We start from the raw sequence: 16,316 nt of genomic DNA, 5'->3' as shown, positions 1-16,316 counted from the left end.
GAGCCACTGTTCTGCTTTATCCATCCATCTTTGGTAATGCTTAGTTATACATGATCTGTTTATGAAGAAGTTGGAGCTGAAGTCAAAAGTATGGAAATACAGGCGTCTGAGTCGGAGGTTTGCTAGCTTCACAACCCTGTGACTGCCAATATTTGTCTGATATTGCCTCATAACAGGTCCCTAGAAGGTTTGTCAGCAAATGTTGGAAAACCATGAGTAACAAGTTATTCAACTCTACCCAGCTGTGTAGTGAATTTCCACAGGACTTGTATATAACTGCATAATATCAATACATGACAACCTACATTCAGACTCTAATGGTGCCATATTGGTTGACGTCAGCTTACTCAGAAACGTATATAAAGAAGTTATTGCCGAGTAGGACTTTAAATTTGACAGAAGAGGACAAGTCAAGGTCAATTGTCAGACTCTTTAATGACATTTTTGAGGAGAAGAGGGACAGACCAGGTGTCACATTTCCTATCTCATGTCATCCCGAGGGGGGGTTGGTGAATTTGTCGTGTTATCCAGGTTCCATTTACTTAGAGATTAGATTTGACGTGTGTTATGTCTCCTGTATTATGTTGCTATGTGTGTCTGCAGCACGAGAGGTTGGGATATAAGCTCCCTGCAGGCGACTATCCAGTCTGACCTGATTGCTCAGCTCGGGTTGACTTTCTGTGATTATACAAGGCGAGGTCTGTGTGTATATGTCACAGGTATGCTTTGATGCACCGAAAATGATTTCGCTCTTTGGTGGTTTGTGCTCGCAGCCAAATTCTAGTTATGAAAAGTGTCAACTCTGTGTTTTCCATCATGTGTCAAAATGAATTGGGCAAGAAGCAGTTTAATAAGAAGGGACGCCTGTCGAGAAGTAGGTAACTCGTAAAGGGAAAATACACTCTTATGCTTCTACATGGTCAGATATTGTGGTTATCATAGTTGCAATGATTTCTTTTAATGGTCCATTTGAAATGATTGTCATTCGGGGTAATTGATATGTTCATAGTACCAAATCGTCTCCATCCATTTTGCAATCCTTTTGGATTATTTGTCTCCACAAAATATGAAGTGGGGGAAGAAGCTTTTTCGGTGACCAGTTGAAGGGTCATTCACTTATGGTAGAGCATCTCTTCATCACAATTTTGCTTCAATATTCATAGAAAGTATTATGTGCCACGAGGTCATAATAGAAAATTGGAGAAGGTAGAAATTGGCTAATTCATGTAAAAGAGACAGGGCTATTTTTCAGAAGACTCAAAATCCGAGAAATAGCTGCCTACTGGCCAAGTGCCATACCTTCTATAAGGGTGGCCATGCCACTGTTAGGAAGGTTGAACATTGGGAACAGTGTTTAATTCGCATAGCTAATTCTTCCAGAGTCTCACTAAAAAAAATTATTCGCATTGCAAACTCCCGGACCCAAAGAGACTGACAAAGATCATGATCAGGAGATGATCTGGCATTATGGGGCAGCTCTGAGCTATTCATGGGGCCAATCTTGCAATATTCAAGGGACAGCCTTGCAGTTTTCAAGGCGAAGAACAAAATGTTGTTCTTGTGACCATTTAGGCATTTTTCATATGCCCATTCTTGCTCTATACATGGGGGCCAGTCTTGCCTCTGTGCTGTTGGCTCTCAGGGCATAGCTTTTGAGACTGCTTTCTTCTTACTGTGAGTTGGGTACAATTTGTAGTGCTTTGTGCTGTTGTAACACTCAGTTTATGTGAAATACCACACATTAGGATTATCAATAAAAGATTGGAGTGTTTTTTACAACCTGTGAGTAAATCGAAAGTTTACTGCTTAACTTGTTTTATATTAAGGTTTCCTTTTGAACATGCCATCTTATGGAGAAAAGGAGAGATATGGAGAAAATGAGGCATTTACAGATTTGCAGTATCAAGAAACACATTATGGAGATTTCCCACTTAGACTCATTGTAAAATATTGGAAATAGAAATCTCACTTTCTCCTTGACTGACATGACCTCGTACCGGCAAGTTATTGACCACTATTGATATCGGTCTATAGTCTGTAATTAAGACGGATATTTCACTTGTGAATTGATTGGCTGCATTGGGTTTGACATTTATCAGAATATCTTAATTCATTGCATTTTACACATGCTGACAAATATGGGCTCTGCATGGGGGGAGAAAAAGACTTCTATACCCTAATCATATCAATATCTGATTAGTGGAGGGCCAACTCTCAGCACCCCCACCAATCAGCTAAGTGAAGGGTTGCAGTGCTACACATACTGCAGTTACTACACATAGCAGCCTGTGGGGCGCCATGCCTGGCACTGTGGTGCTGTGGGGCGCCATGCCTGGCACACAATAAAAGGGCAGTTTTGCTTGTCTTGGTACCACAGTCACTTCAATGGAGATTCAGGAAGTCGGCACCAAAGCAGTTTTCTGGAGATCAAGTATGTTTGGATACCCTCTGATCTGATTATATATGGCCTCTCTTAACAATATCAATACAAAAGTTGTCTTTTTAAGTATTTTCTCCATCCATTGTGCCTAAGAAACTATACTTGCGAACAGTATAGGGGATGAAGAAACTGTAAGATTTCTGTTTGGAAGTTTTCCTTAGTTGAGGGCTTCCTCCGATGCAGGCAGGAAGGTGCTTTGTACATACGTCTGTCTTTGAAAGATGGTCTGCTCCAAAAAGGCCAAAGGGTTCAGTAAAACCCAATTATCTGCAGTACACCATAAAGGACTTTGGGCACGATGTGCTGGACAGCTTATAATAATGCTTTCATTTCTACCCATGAGTACAAGACCTTAATGTTTTTTCTCTTGAAAGTTTTATTGCTGTATTATAACGTGTAAGTGATAGAAAGACTTTTACTAATGTGTCTTAGCTCAGGGATAAGATATAGAGACATTGAATGGAATTGGCTAATGTGTTTCTCCATTTGCAGGCTCAGCGTATTATGACAATGTCCGTCCTCTGGCGTACCCAGAATCTGATGCTGTACTCATCTGTTTTGATATCAGTCGTCCAGAAACGCTAGACAGTGTATTAAAAAAGGTAAGTAGAATGATGTACTAATGCGTGGCTGCCCTAATGTGACCCTTTCAACGTAAATTAGTAGCAGTGATTGTGATCCGTTTTGGGTTTAGCTGAGACTCAAAGGGGTTGTATAAGATTAAAGGAACATGGCTGCTTCAGAAACTGGCCAGGATCATTGCATCAGCTCCATTAAAGTGGACAGGGCTGGGCTAATACCAGATATTATTTCTACCTATTAAAGATGGGTGAATGTATTGTAGGTGCTGTGTGTAGAGAAGGGTGTCCGCAGTCATAATAATGGAATACGATGCAACAAAAGATGGGGCACTCACCGCTTTGCTTTTTTAAAACCTCACTTTATTGCGACTTCCGTAAACCGAAATGGGGAGACATTTGGCTGCCAGCTATTAAGCTTGAAAATTACTCTTCTTCTGGGCCTTCAAATAATATTGGGAGTTGGTGTTAGTTGGCACCATTCATATTCTAGAACAGATGGGCTTATCGGCGCTTCCTTCCATCCCTTGAAAATGAGTAGTGCTACGATGAAATCCTCTTCTCCTAACTTTCTTTATATCCTTTTTTTGCTTTAAACCACCTTGTGTATATGGCCATACTAAGCCCAGATTTCCGATCCATGATGTCCACAGAAGTCATATGTCCTTGATGTACTATACAGCAAAACCACTCCCAAAAGATCACTTTTTTGAGAACATTTCCCCCTATGTCCGGACCCAATTTTTTTTTTTTTGTGACAAGTTAGTCTTTAAATATTTGCATTTTTTTTTTATCACAATCTAAACAAAATTACTTATCTTGCAATGTTCACACTAGCCACACAGGATTTTTTTTAGACTGGTGGATAACACAGAATCCACCAGTCACAATAGGTGATGTGACAGCTAACCGCGCTCCCCCTCCCTTCACAATGACATTTGCACACGCTTATTGGATGCTTCACTACAAAAATAGAGAATGAGTCTGTTTATTGTGGCTAATATATTTATCGTGTTTCCTGAAAAAGGCCTAGTGACCAGTAGGAGTATTCAAAGATTACTAATTTTTTTATTTTTTTTGTTAACTTTATTAAAAAACAAAATCATTGCCAACATTTTTATATAAAATACTTGCTGAAAACTGTACTTTAAAGGGGTTGTCTACTACTAGGACAAGCCTTCTTGAACTAATTGTTTGGCCCTGATAAAATAAAAAAGCCTATACACTCCTACCGTGCCGGCAACGTTCCCGCAGTGTCGGCAATCACAGCACTGGGGCTCCGGTGCGGTGGAATGACATGTGGTGCCCGGTACCCAATCAGCGCTGGCGTCACTGTCCCCGCCTCCTGGCTGGAACAGCGCCGGCACGGGAGGTGAGTATAGGTTTATCTATTTTAATGGGAGCCAAACATTTAGTTCAAGAAAGATTGTCCTAGTAGTGGACAACCCCTTTAAAGGACAGTCTAGAAAAGCCCACGTGATCAGTGTAAAATTGAAAGGTTGTTACTGTAATTTTGTTTTTTACTTTAAAGATCGTGTTATGAAAAAATGCCTTTTTCTCAATTAAATGAAACACTAAAACCTGATTAATACATTAGATCATTTTCTAATTAGTTTAAGGCCACATGCACACGCTCAGTATTTGGTCAGTAATTCACATCAGTATTTGTAAGCCAAAACCAGGAGTGGGTGATAAATACAGAAGTGGTGACGTGTTTCTATTATATTTTTCCACTTGTTTTCCCTTATGAATACGGATTTAACATACTGAACGTGTGAACGTGGCCTAAAGAGGTTTATTGTATTTTAAAGTCTTCATTGAATGTTCCAAACACTGAAAAATAAAAGATGGCTGATTGATAAATAAATTTGTACAGATCTATTCACAATGTACTTGATGGGTTCACGATGGTATCCATAACTAATTTAAAAAAAGACACCGATAACTAGTCCATACTAGACTGAGGGCACAGCAGAGTCCAGTTGATAGGTTATAACTTGCTACTTTGGGAGTAGCCCTTTTAAGTTGCCTATTTACAAAGCTGTGGTGTCCGGGGCCCGTAGACTTGATGCATTGAAATCATAACTTAGTAGAACCGAGTGAAGAATATTCTATATTCCTATCTGCATAGCTTTAGAGCGTTCATGGAAAGGATGGAGACAAGTGTCAGAAGTAGCGCATCGATAAACAGAAATAAGTATTCCAACAAAATCCCATAACACATATAAGTTGAAGTGATAATATGACATATGAGTGTGAAGAGGAGCATCAGAATAATTCTCTTTCTATTGAATGGCAGAATATTGTTATTATAGCTCATTTTGTAGTATTTTAAAATTCAGTTGCCATGGAAAACAGATGACCGTTTATCTTTTATACAGAATTTTTATGTTCTTTCCCTCCATTTGTATGTATTTCCAGTAGAGATCTCTACATGCATAGACAATTTAGACATCACACAATTGGTTGGATCATTATCATTCCCAATGGTGCAGTGATGGGATGAATGCATATGTGTAACTATAAATGTACAATCCTGGTTTGACCGTACAACCACTTTACCTGTCATACTATACTTAGTTATGCTAACTTAAAGGGCACTTTCATTTTTTTTTTTTTAAATCACTACAAAGATTATGGTACTAAACATTTTAGCTTGCTGTGTTTTTCCTGCTAAAGCCCTCCATACACATTAGACTAATGTCAGCTGAACCCGCCGATATCGACAGGGTCAGCCGACAGTCTATTGTATATGGTAGCTCCGGACAACTGACTGTTGGGGAAGATGTTGATCAGGCATGTCCGATTTTAGTCGGTAGAACGCTTTGTTCACATGGAGATGAGTGTGGTCTCTCTCATAGAGAACACAGGAGCTCTCGACAGAACGAGCACTTCTTTGTATGAGTGACAAATCAACCAGGGCTGTGGGGTCAGTAAGCCAAACCTCCGACTCCTCAATTTCCCTCACTCCTTACTCTGACTCCTCACTACTACTGAGCATATACATAAAGTGCAGCACAGATTAATCTCAACTTAAAGGCGAGATCCTTAGATCAGGAATAGAACAGACATTTATAGGACATTTCATAACTTTCCCAAATTCTTATAAAAACATTTACACCACATCCTGCATTGAACAACTTTACCCAATCTATGATATATTTTCGGAGTCAGTCCATTTTATACAGTCTCCGACTCCCAACACTGTGATCAACCAGACCATTGTTCGGTCGACAGCCATCTAATGTGTTTGGCGGCCTTTAATGGGGCCATTATGATGGCAATATTATTATAGGCTTTTGTTCATTCTCTTTCCTAAGACAAAGTACCTCCAAAGGGTGGCACTTCACTGTAATGTGTTGGGTATATTTTGGAATCTACTTCTCCAAAAATGTTTACTTTTGTAAATGGACATGTTTGTGCTCTGTGGGAAATGGTTACCAGTAGTGAATATTCTCAGAGGAAAATGAAAAATTTGGCATTTGTTTATTTTTCTTTCACTATTCTGCCATAAAGACCCAATATACTGTACATTAGATGAAAATATGTTGCTGATTTAACGATTGCTTAACGAGCAATGGAATTTTTTACTCAGCCATATACGGTTGCATCCATATTGCCCATTATAGTTGTTTAACCTGGCCTTACATGTTCATGGACACTGGGCAACCAACAAAATTCTTCTGAGAATATGCTTTTAAAGACCACTTTTCTTTGAACGGAAGATCTTTTGGCTGAGTTTCTGGCGAAGTAATCAAACACGACCACATTAATTTCATGTGATGACGGTCACAAGCCAAGTTACGACTGAAATCGTTTGTTTTCATCAACTTTAATCTAAATTATATGTGACCTTACAAGTAATGTGCCATTAGAAAATGACCTATTGTTTAAATCTGTTTTGTATGATGTAACCAATCACAGCAGGTGATGTCACCGCTCACCCTGCTCCTCCTCCCTTCACAATGACCTTTGCACATGCTCATTAGATGCTTCAATACAAATGTTAGGATCATGACGAATATACATGTGTATTTCCAGAAACATGAAGTTGGAGCCTTAAAAAAAAAAAAAAAAAAAAAAAAAAAAAAAAAAACAATGGCCAGTATAAAAATTGCAAGATTTCTAGATTTTTTTTTTAAAAAGATTTTTGTATTAAATATTGTGATATGGAAAATAAAAATTGCTGTAAATCTTTAAAAATGCGTTTAACACAAAAACAGATTTAAACAATAGGTCATTTTCTGGTGATACATTTCTAAGTAAAATAGACTGAAAAAGAATGTAATAAAATGCTAAGGATTGCCATTTTAACACTCTGAGCTTCCATGTTTTGGGATTTTGTGGGTTAATGCTATAAGGTATCATGGATTATGGGAGCAATTCAGCACAATCCTCTTTCAATGGTCTTGTAATACACAATTTTAGACTTTTCTAAGGAGAAGTGAAAAGCTCTGTCGTAGGTCCACCTGGCCATCTGCAGGCTATCTGAGAAGGGAAAGCTTTTAGCTGGGCAGTTTGCTCAGTCACACACATGGGCCGCTGGCCCAGAATGGGAGGTTCATAGTCTAGACTGGCTTTTGTTTAGAGCGCTACAGGATGTTCTGTGCTGGGCACAGATCAGGGTGCATGGTGCCCCTTGGGTAGGCTCATTTGGGAGGGTGTTACTTACAGTATATTGGTGCATTAATTATTGAATTCTATAAAGTGAACGTTAATTACTAACCTCACACATTAGGTGTTGATATCCAATTATTGCCATGTAGGGTGGTTTCACAAACAGCAATTTATTTCTGCCTTTTCTGGGTTGTTGTTTTTTATAAACTTCACATATTCTAGATATTTTAGAAAAAAATAAAAGAAATTGGCGCTTTCACTCTGTTTCCAGGATTCTTCAATACGGTTTAGTAAATGATTCACCCGATGAAGGCTCACCCAACCGAACCGCGTTGTGTTTTTATCCTTGCGTTTTAATAAACCGGGTGGTGACACCAACCCCGAGTGTAAAGTCCATCCAGGATCTGTTTGGCACACTTAATGGAAATATTTTTATCTGAACATACCCCCCCCCCAAAAAAAAAACCAACAAAACACAAAACTGCCAAAATCTTTTGAATGAAGATTTAAAGTTCATTGGTCCCATTTTGTGTTCTGTCTGCTTAGTGGGTTTTATTACCAAAAAACCATAGCTTCCAAATACCCTCCTTCCCTAATATACCACTTAATATGCTCCAGATGACCCATGCAATGTAAAGGTGGCCATGCACATCTAACACTCATTTCACTGTCCGATATCTCTTCCACCATCCTCACCATTCCACACACATGTTGGAAAGTCCGGACACCTCATTCACATTTGATGTTCTGTCAATTCCACCAAAATACTCAAATATGGGACCTCTAAAAACTATCACTGATTACTCCAAAACCTGCTATTATAATCATGTTATTTTGGCCACTGGCAGTTCAAGCAGAATTGTCTTCATTGGGCAGATGCATTTGTCATGGACTCTTGTGCTGTTGAAAAACTACAACTCCCAGCATAGGAGCCATAGGTTGGCGATCAGTCCTAGAATTACATGTGTCCATCCCATTTTCTCATTCTTGAGTGTACTAAACTATGACTTTAAAAGGGTTACATGTGAATATAAAGTGTTTTGGGGAGAGGGGGTTAAATCCTGCTGAAGATTTAAAGCCTCTGTCACTCGAACACTGTTTCCCGCCCAGAGCCGTCGCCTTCTGCCTAACTGATTGCCCAAAGTCACACAGGATAGAGGCAGAGGAGTAGTCAGTCAAACCGGAGGACATAGTGATGGGTGGGGAATAGAGCTGGAGTGACAGAGGCTTCAGATCTACAGCATCATTTGCATTTCAATGAAAAGGCTGATTTCTCTTTGATGGAAGAATCTAGTTGCCATGTAAAGTTATTGCTGGACTTCTCTTTGAAAGCGCTAAATGCACTTATAAATCAGTTGGGATGTGAAAACCTGCAGACAGATTCCTTGTAAGTGTTTGATTTAGTTATTGAACGCTGAACTTGAGGTCGTCTGTCTTCAATAAAATTGTTAAAGTTGCCATCTGTGTATGGAAAAGATATTTGTAAGTTTGTATATTTAGACTTTTAATATTTTACACTACAAGTCACTGGTGTGCATTGTAATAAAAGGACCGCCTAAAAAATGGGTCTGATAGCTCTTCCTTGTGCCCACCATTGGTTGTTACCCATACCCGCCCCAGTATGTGTCTGGAACATACTAGCTTTCTACCTAACCATTTTACATCCACATGTCATACAAGTAACTATTAAATTGGTGCTTGGAAAGCGAGTAAGTAAACAGAAGTACAGATGGCTTTAGATGTGTCCTTAAGATGCTGCCTTCTTTTGTTAAATGAATATTTGAGTATTAATGAGAGGGGGCATGTCTCCTGTACTGGGCAGGAGCACGCCCGCTGTGACATCATAGAACGGTCGGAGGTATGGCAGCTTTTCTGAATTGCTGTAAATAATTACTGTGTATTAGTGTCACCGGTTTTGGCTCAGAGGGTGCTGCTGCCGCGGTGCGCCTCACTTCATGTATTACTTTGTCTGATCGCCTACTGGGATCATATTCTGTCATATCTCTTTTGAACCATTTATTATTGTAGAACTTCACTAAAGAACAAGACTTCCTCTTGACTTATTTTAGTAAAGTATATAAAACAATATTAGTTTCTTTTCCCAATATTTTAAATGACTGATATCATAATTGCCCGAACACAAAGCTACCCCTAATAGTACCTCTTTGGTCGTGAAATAGATGGTCATAAGCTGGCATTTTTGCCTCATATCATTTCCATCCTTTGTCACATTACAAGCACATCTGCAGAACTTCTCTCAGTGCTGTCAGCTCAGGTGTCCTTCCCTACCCTGGCTGCCTGTGAGATGGTGCTGTCAGCTCAGGTGTCCTTCCCTACCCTGGCTGCCTGTGAGATGGAAGCTGAAGAAGTGTTAGTTGAAATCGGGCACAGCCCTATAGCAGAGCTGACCGCACTGAGAGGACAGCTGCAGATGAGTTTGTAATTAGACCAAGTTCAACTCTGCTGTTCTGCTAGTTGTAATCACACAGCTCTGCAGTGACATCAAGAGAGCGTACTGTCAGTCATTACATGTCTCACACTGGTAGCACCCCCTTCATTTAAAAAAAGCTCTTGAGGCAGATTCTCGGGGAGATCTATGTCCTGCTCATAGATCTTAACAGCTCATTTACAGAAAACATGGATTTCTCTGGAATAAGACATTGGATTGCTGATATCAAGGTATCCTTTCATTAAACTTACTACAATCTGCATGGACAAATATATGGCTTAGGGGGGTTGAACCTACTGACAGATTCCATTTTAAAGGGAAGTCTGTCAGCACAAAGTGACTTTTCAAACCAAGTACATGTGCATCATAGTGTGTCCAAACAATTAAGTGCACCTTCCCACCTGCTTGTTTTCCATCTATCTCCACCACGCCACTCCCATTCTTTGACATTTCTGGCTTAATACGGCCAGAGAAGGGTGGAAATAGATGCAAAACAAGCAGGTGGGAAGGGGCACGTAAATGTTTGGCCACACCGAGGGGTCACCAAGCCCCTGTACTTGACTTGAACAGTCATTCTGTCCTGACAGACTCCCCTTAAATGGGTTGTCCTGGCCAAATCGATAACTCTGGAGTCACTCTGTGTGACTTAAGACTTATGAATCCCCCCAGTGCACACACTGTGCGCTGCGGTGATTCACCGATTTCTGAGCCGGGACCGGAGGGCATGTATGCATATACATACTCCTGGCCAGTGGGACGGCCAAGTCACTAGACTGGCCCTGGCCGGTAGTATGTAGAACGCATACATACCCTCCTATCCCTATTCAGAAACCAGTGAATCCCTGCAGTGCACAGTGAGCACGCTAGGGGGATTCAGAAGTCTGCAGTCACACAGTGTAACTGCAGACTTATCGATTTGGACCAGACAACCCCCTTTAAGCGACCACTCTTAAACTACAAGTTTGACAAGCTTAAGCTGTACTGCCTGTGTCACTAGATTGTACTCTTTTGTCTTATTTATGTATAACTTTTCTACTACTGAGTTTCATCTGTGTTATGCACGCTCCCGTCAAGATGGTAGCCACTTTCACTGTTACAACGCAATGCCTTGTAATGAAGGTCATTCATACCTTTAAGCAAAGTGGCAGCTTTCACTCTTTTTTTTATTTTTTTTTTAAAGAATGTGTATGGATGGAGCTTTCTCTGACTCAGGTTTGCTCTGTGTAAGGTTTTACAATGTGTGAGAAGGAGCTGAATGAGCAAATGGATCTTGTCTGTCATCCCTGATGCAGCTCATGCTGTCATGGTGGGAGAAGGCGTAACATTGTGTCTGAGGTGTGAGGAGGCACACACAGCTTCTGTCTGGAGAGGTGAAAATGAATGTTGTTTCCTCCTCCCTTATTTACCAGGCACCTTCCTGGGCCTCAATGGAGTCTGAAAGAAAACTGCTGCTGAAGCTTGTTAGCTGGAACTGGTGATTGAAGGGTGACAAATATGTCCTCACATGGTACAGAGTAGACTCCTTTCATAGACCAATATAACCTAGAATAAAAACAATGGGTACCCTGCAATAAGTAAATAAATAATACATGTCAGCATTAGAACACATTTCAGGTAGCTTCAGTATTTCTCCATTAATTAGTGCTCGTTAATAGCACTGGTCTCTCAATTTTTCTTCTGGTTGAACATTTTGGATTGTTTTTAGGATTTTAGCTTGTAATTGTCATGTGAATTTGAGGAGATAGCCATAGAACTGAGCCCTACCAAACAGTAACCTGAACAAATCCCAACATGACTGTTTAGGGGGTAAGAACGTCTGAACGATCTACAGGGTGATTCACTCATACAATGTCCATTTTAGGACATGATCAGATATCAAAATCAAATATCAGAATGTCAGTTTGAGGCTAAATACCCTGTCTGACAAGTGACTTTTACAACTGTAATAATAATAATAATAATAAAAAAAAGGTCAATGTTCGCTGATGGGACTTGAACCCAAAATCCTGTGTCTAGAAACCAGTACACAAACCACTGCGCTATAAACTCAGTTGAAGAAACCAAGGAGTTCTATTTGGTTATATGATTTTCAGTGCAAACCTGATTGAAACTCATTGGGACTTATGCACAGGCTGCAAGCAAGCCAAATTCAAATGATGTGTGATTTTGATGTGCGAGTCTGATGTGTGACTTTCTTCAAACATCAGAATCAGAATGACTTTTTGTCACCTTGAGTATTTTCATGGTTGATCTCATAAGACAAGACAAGAAAAGCTGCCAGTTACTATCAATTGACTGAATAGCTCAGTGGTAAGGCATCAGTCTCTGAAACTGCAGTGTCATGGTTCAAATCCCATTAGGATTATTATTATGTTTTTTAATTATGCCTGTTTAGCACACAAACTACACGGGGGTTTTACTTTTAATATCTGACTCTGATTGTCATCCTGACAGACTGTCTGAAACTCTTAGTACATTTGCATGGTAAATTACATAGCCAAAGTAAATTGGGAGGCACTAATTTACTACATATCTATTTCCAAGTTGCTGCACATTTGCATAATTTCTTAAAGGGTTAAAATTTCTTTGTCAATTTTTCTTTCCATCCACCCAAGAACTTGCTGCAAACTCCAAATTTACTTTTGTTATGTAATTATTATTATATATCACTACCTAAATAATCAAATAATGAACCTACAGTTTAATGGTAAAGCATCTGTGTCACACAGTTTTGATACAAGATGCCAGCCACTCGCCAGACCTGAGATAGATTGACACCTTCTCCCAGGCCAGAGTTTGGAGGAAAGGGGAAATGGTTTAAGTTCTAAGGCACTCACAAACAATTCCAGGCCACCAGCCATAGCCACATTAACTCCGATATGAAATATTGTGAGTTCCATACGTCCGGCAATAACGGGACCCATATTTTTAGAGGTAAAATCAGCGAGGAATGATGGGGATATTTTTTCTGCCGCTGAAAAATGCTACATAGAGCTGTAGCGCAAAAACACCAGAATAGCGGACTGCAACTATGCAATGTGTGGTCTCTAACTGAAGATAAAATTATAAGGGAAAAAATGGCGTTGTTTTCACGCTTCTGCGATCAACGAGCCATGAGTTATCGCAGAAGCTAGCGTTTTTATTAAAAATGTACAGGCTTGAGACCAGCCCACATAATGTCACCACAAGGGCTGTGTGGGTAAATCTCTTGGGTATAAGAGAACCCATGGACAGAGGAGCATTCATTGCCAGGGGGGTATAAGGATTATAAGCAATGGGTCGCGTTCAATAACGCTCAAATCAAACTGGGGAGCCCCTCCTCCACCTATATTGAATCATCGCAACGATCTTTATAGAGTAAGTGGTCTTTTTATCCTGTTTATTTAATGTAACTGCTTATTTATTTTAATGTCTCCTTTGTAACATCCTTGTATTTATTTTTCAAAACACTGCCTCCCTTTTGGATTAAATATAAAATTTAATAGTTCTGTTTCTTTTGTCCTGTAATCATTCCCTTCCCCGAAGCCATATACGCTACCAAAACGCAGGCGTCCGGCCAGGCCTGTATTATATTTCAAACTCGGCCGGTGGTGGCAGAGAATAATAATAATTGGGCTATCGTGAAGCTGACAGTGACCGTACGGAGGGCGTAAACACTGATTCCAGGCTTTGGAACCCAGAGGTGTGATGCCATACGCTCACTGGTCACTTACCGATACCTACGCAGCGAGTAGTCTGGATCGCGGGCTCGCGACTCTGGATGAAATACGGACAGCGTGACTGCAACGGCGAGATATTGTGATCTCCCTGGTGTCGTCCCTGTTTGGAATCCCTGACAAAAACGCTTTCACCTGTGGCAACATTTTAAAGAGACGGAACTCTTCTTGCTGGGTTCACCAGCATATTACAGTAAATTGCTTCGGGTACCAGCAATGAGACACCCTATGAATCTGTTGATTTTGGAGGACCAGAGATAGTCCAAAGCAGAGGACTTTCTTGAAGTGCTCAGGTACAGCAATAATTGGACTATTTAAAAAAATAACCTTTAATGAAATTCTCTTAAAATCGCTTATCTTAAAGTGCAAAAATAGTGCCATCAAAAAAAGCAGAACTAGTGAATTAGATATGGTGAATGTATTCACTTGGATTCCTCTAATAATCCCCCAAGTGTACACATTCACCATATCTTCTCATTTGTAGATACAGTATTTACCTAAAGGCTGCTATGTTCACACACAGATAATAAATCAGTGTATGTGTTTGGAAGCACTTCCCTTTTTGACCTGGCGCTTGAAACCAGCTTTGACTTATGTGTACACGGTACGCATTTTAATATCATTGTGCACTTTGGGTACAACTGAGAACCTGAACCTTAAGGGTGCCCTATGAAATCACTCAGTTTGTGGTGGTATTTGTACCGCTGTGCATAAAGGTCATTGAAACTTCACAATTCACTCGTTCTGCTTTTTTTGATTGCGCCATTTTTGCACTTTAACATACCGGTATATACGATTTTAAGAGAATTTCATTAAAACTTATTTTTTAATAGTCCAATTATTATTGCTGTACCTGAATACCTACCTGTATTGGGTGATTTCATTATTCCCTAGCGTACCTTCCTTTCTTGAAGTGCACCTCAAGTCAGACTTGAAAATGTCTCTATCTTATGTGGACCATATTATGGTCTTCAGAGAACACCATTATAATACACTATTTTAGTATTTAGCCAACACTTGGGGTGGCTTACTGCTACCTCTCTTGAAAAATAGCATAGAACCAGGGGAGGATTTATCATTGGTGCAAACTGTGCAGCCACATAGGGGCCCAAGAGGTAAAAGGACCCATTTCGTCCTCCAAACCAAGTGGAATTGTGCTTTATAATGTGCTATTGGACTGCAAAGGGCCCATATATTGTTGTTGCACAGGTGTCCCCTCTGAACCCAGAATTTATTCACTGGTAGACACAGTCCCATCTGTAATATTATAATGGCTGTATTTGAGTTGATAAGCAATGTTTTCCTCAGAATGGGACCGTTCACATCTACCTCATGAAATTTTGTCTTCTTCTGGATCAGCATACTAGAATTATCGGGCACATTACTCATGCATAAAGGCAAAGTTCTAGAGGAGAAATCGGGATGTAAAATCTGTTCTGCATTGTGAGGCATGATAGTGATACCCATTCCTGTATATGCCAAACCTTTAAGAGCCTTAATGTGATTTTTTGGGGAATAACCATTTATCATCTATCCATAGGATAAGGAATAATTGCTGATTGAGGATGGAGTAGGCCTGTCCTGTACGGAGAAAAGGTGCACAAGAGCGATATCCACTCCATTGATTGTTTATAGAACTGACGGAAATAGCGGAGCTCAGTCTCAAAGACCATACATGGAGCGGAGGCCGAGCGTGCACACCTTCTCTCCATACAGGATGGCACTGCAGAGCCCCATGCTCAAGGTTACAGAGCCCTGTTGTTGGGATCACTGAGAAGCCGGCGGCCAGATTCCCGGTTTTCATCAAGTGATCCCCTATTCTGTGGATAAGGAATAACTTGATTTTATGTAAATAGCCTTTTAAAGCTTTATTTCACATTGATAATGCCTATCTATGATACCAATGGTAGGATAGATTGGACTAAGAAGTAATACTTTATTTTAGTACGTTGTAGCAAAGTCTTTATAGCGTGAACATGTTATTAGGCTTGTAACCACATTTGTTGGATGTCAATATAAGATCCATCTTCTGGTCCGTTCCAGATTATTGAGCCTTTGAGAATTTCACTTGTATGTTGATGGTGTGCATTGAAATGACAAGGAGCATCACGGTATTTGCATTCTATGCTCGTCAAGATCACTTGTTGCTATGCTGTCATTCATGAATTCGGAGAAGGAGCAGAGCGCTTTCTAGATGAAATTCATCCCAATTACACATCCACTGTGCCAGCCGCAGGGTTGAATGACCTTGGTGCATTTTCTAGACTGGACAGCATCCTGTGACTAGTTTGTGGCCACTGCTGACCCACATAACTCCATGTTTATCCTCTGCAGCTGATAGGAAGTGCCTGGAATTTATCCAAAGAACCAGAATGTCCTGGGCAGTTCGCACAATGGAGCCATACACTGCTCCCACAATGCCCCTGTGTTCCAGACAGATGTCTCTACTTAAAGAGCGGGCACTGCAGGGCGCAGGGGGACAGTGGAGAGAAGTATGTAGAGGCTTAATATCCTTC

General features: G+C 40.2%; 1 protein-coding gene across 1 annotated transcript in view; it reads left to right on the top strand.

Annotated features, from left to right (window-relative positions):
- The window catches only part of RND2 (Rho family GTPase 2), a 119,116-nt gene that overhangs the window by 79,992 nt on the left and 22,808 nt on the right, over positions 1 to 16,316 (top strand). The window contains exon 3 of the mRNA XM_073681143.1: positions 2,933 to 3,042. Coding sequence (XP_073537244.1) covers positions 2,933 to 3,042 — 110 coding nt within the window. The remainder of the gene's footprint in view (positions 1 to 2,932; positions 3,043 to 16,316) is intronic.

The sequence above is a fragment of the Phyllobates terribilis genome, unplaced genomic scaffold (assembly GCF_046119375.1).
Source record: "Phyllobates terribilis strain yellow unplaced genomic scaffold, ASM4611937v1 Scaffold_5__5_contigs__length_657084704, whole genome shotgun sequence".
Lineage (NCBI taxonomy): Eukaryota > Metazoa > Chordata > Amphibia > Anura > Dendrobatidae > Phyllobates > Phyllobates terribilis.
This window is presented reverse-complemented; position numbering and strand designations above follow the sequence as displayed.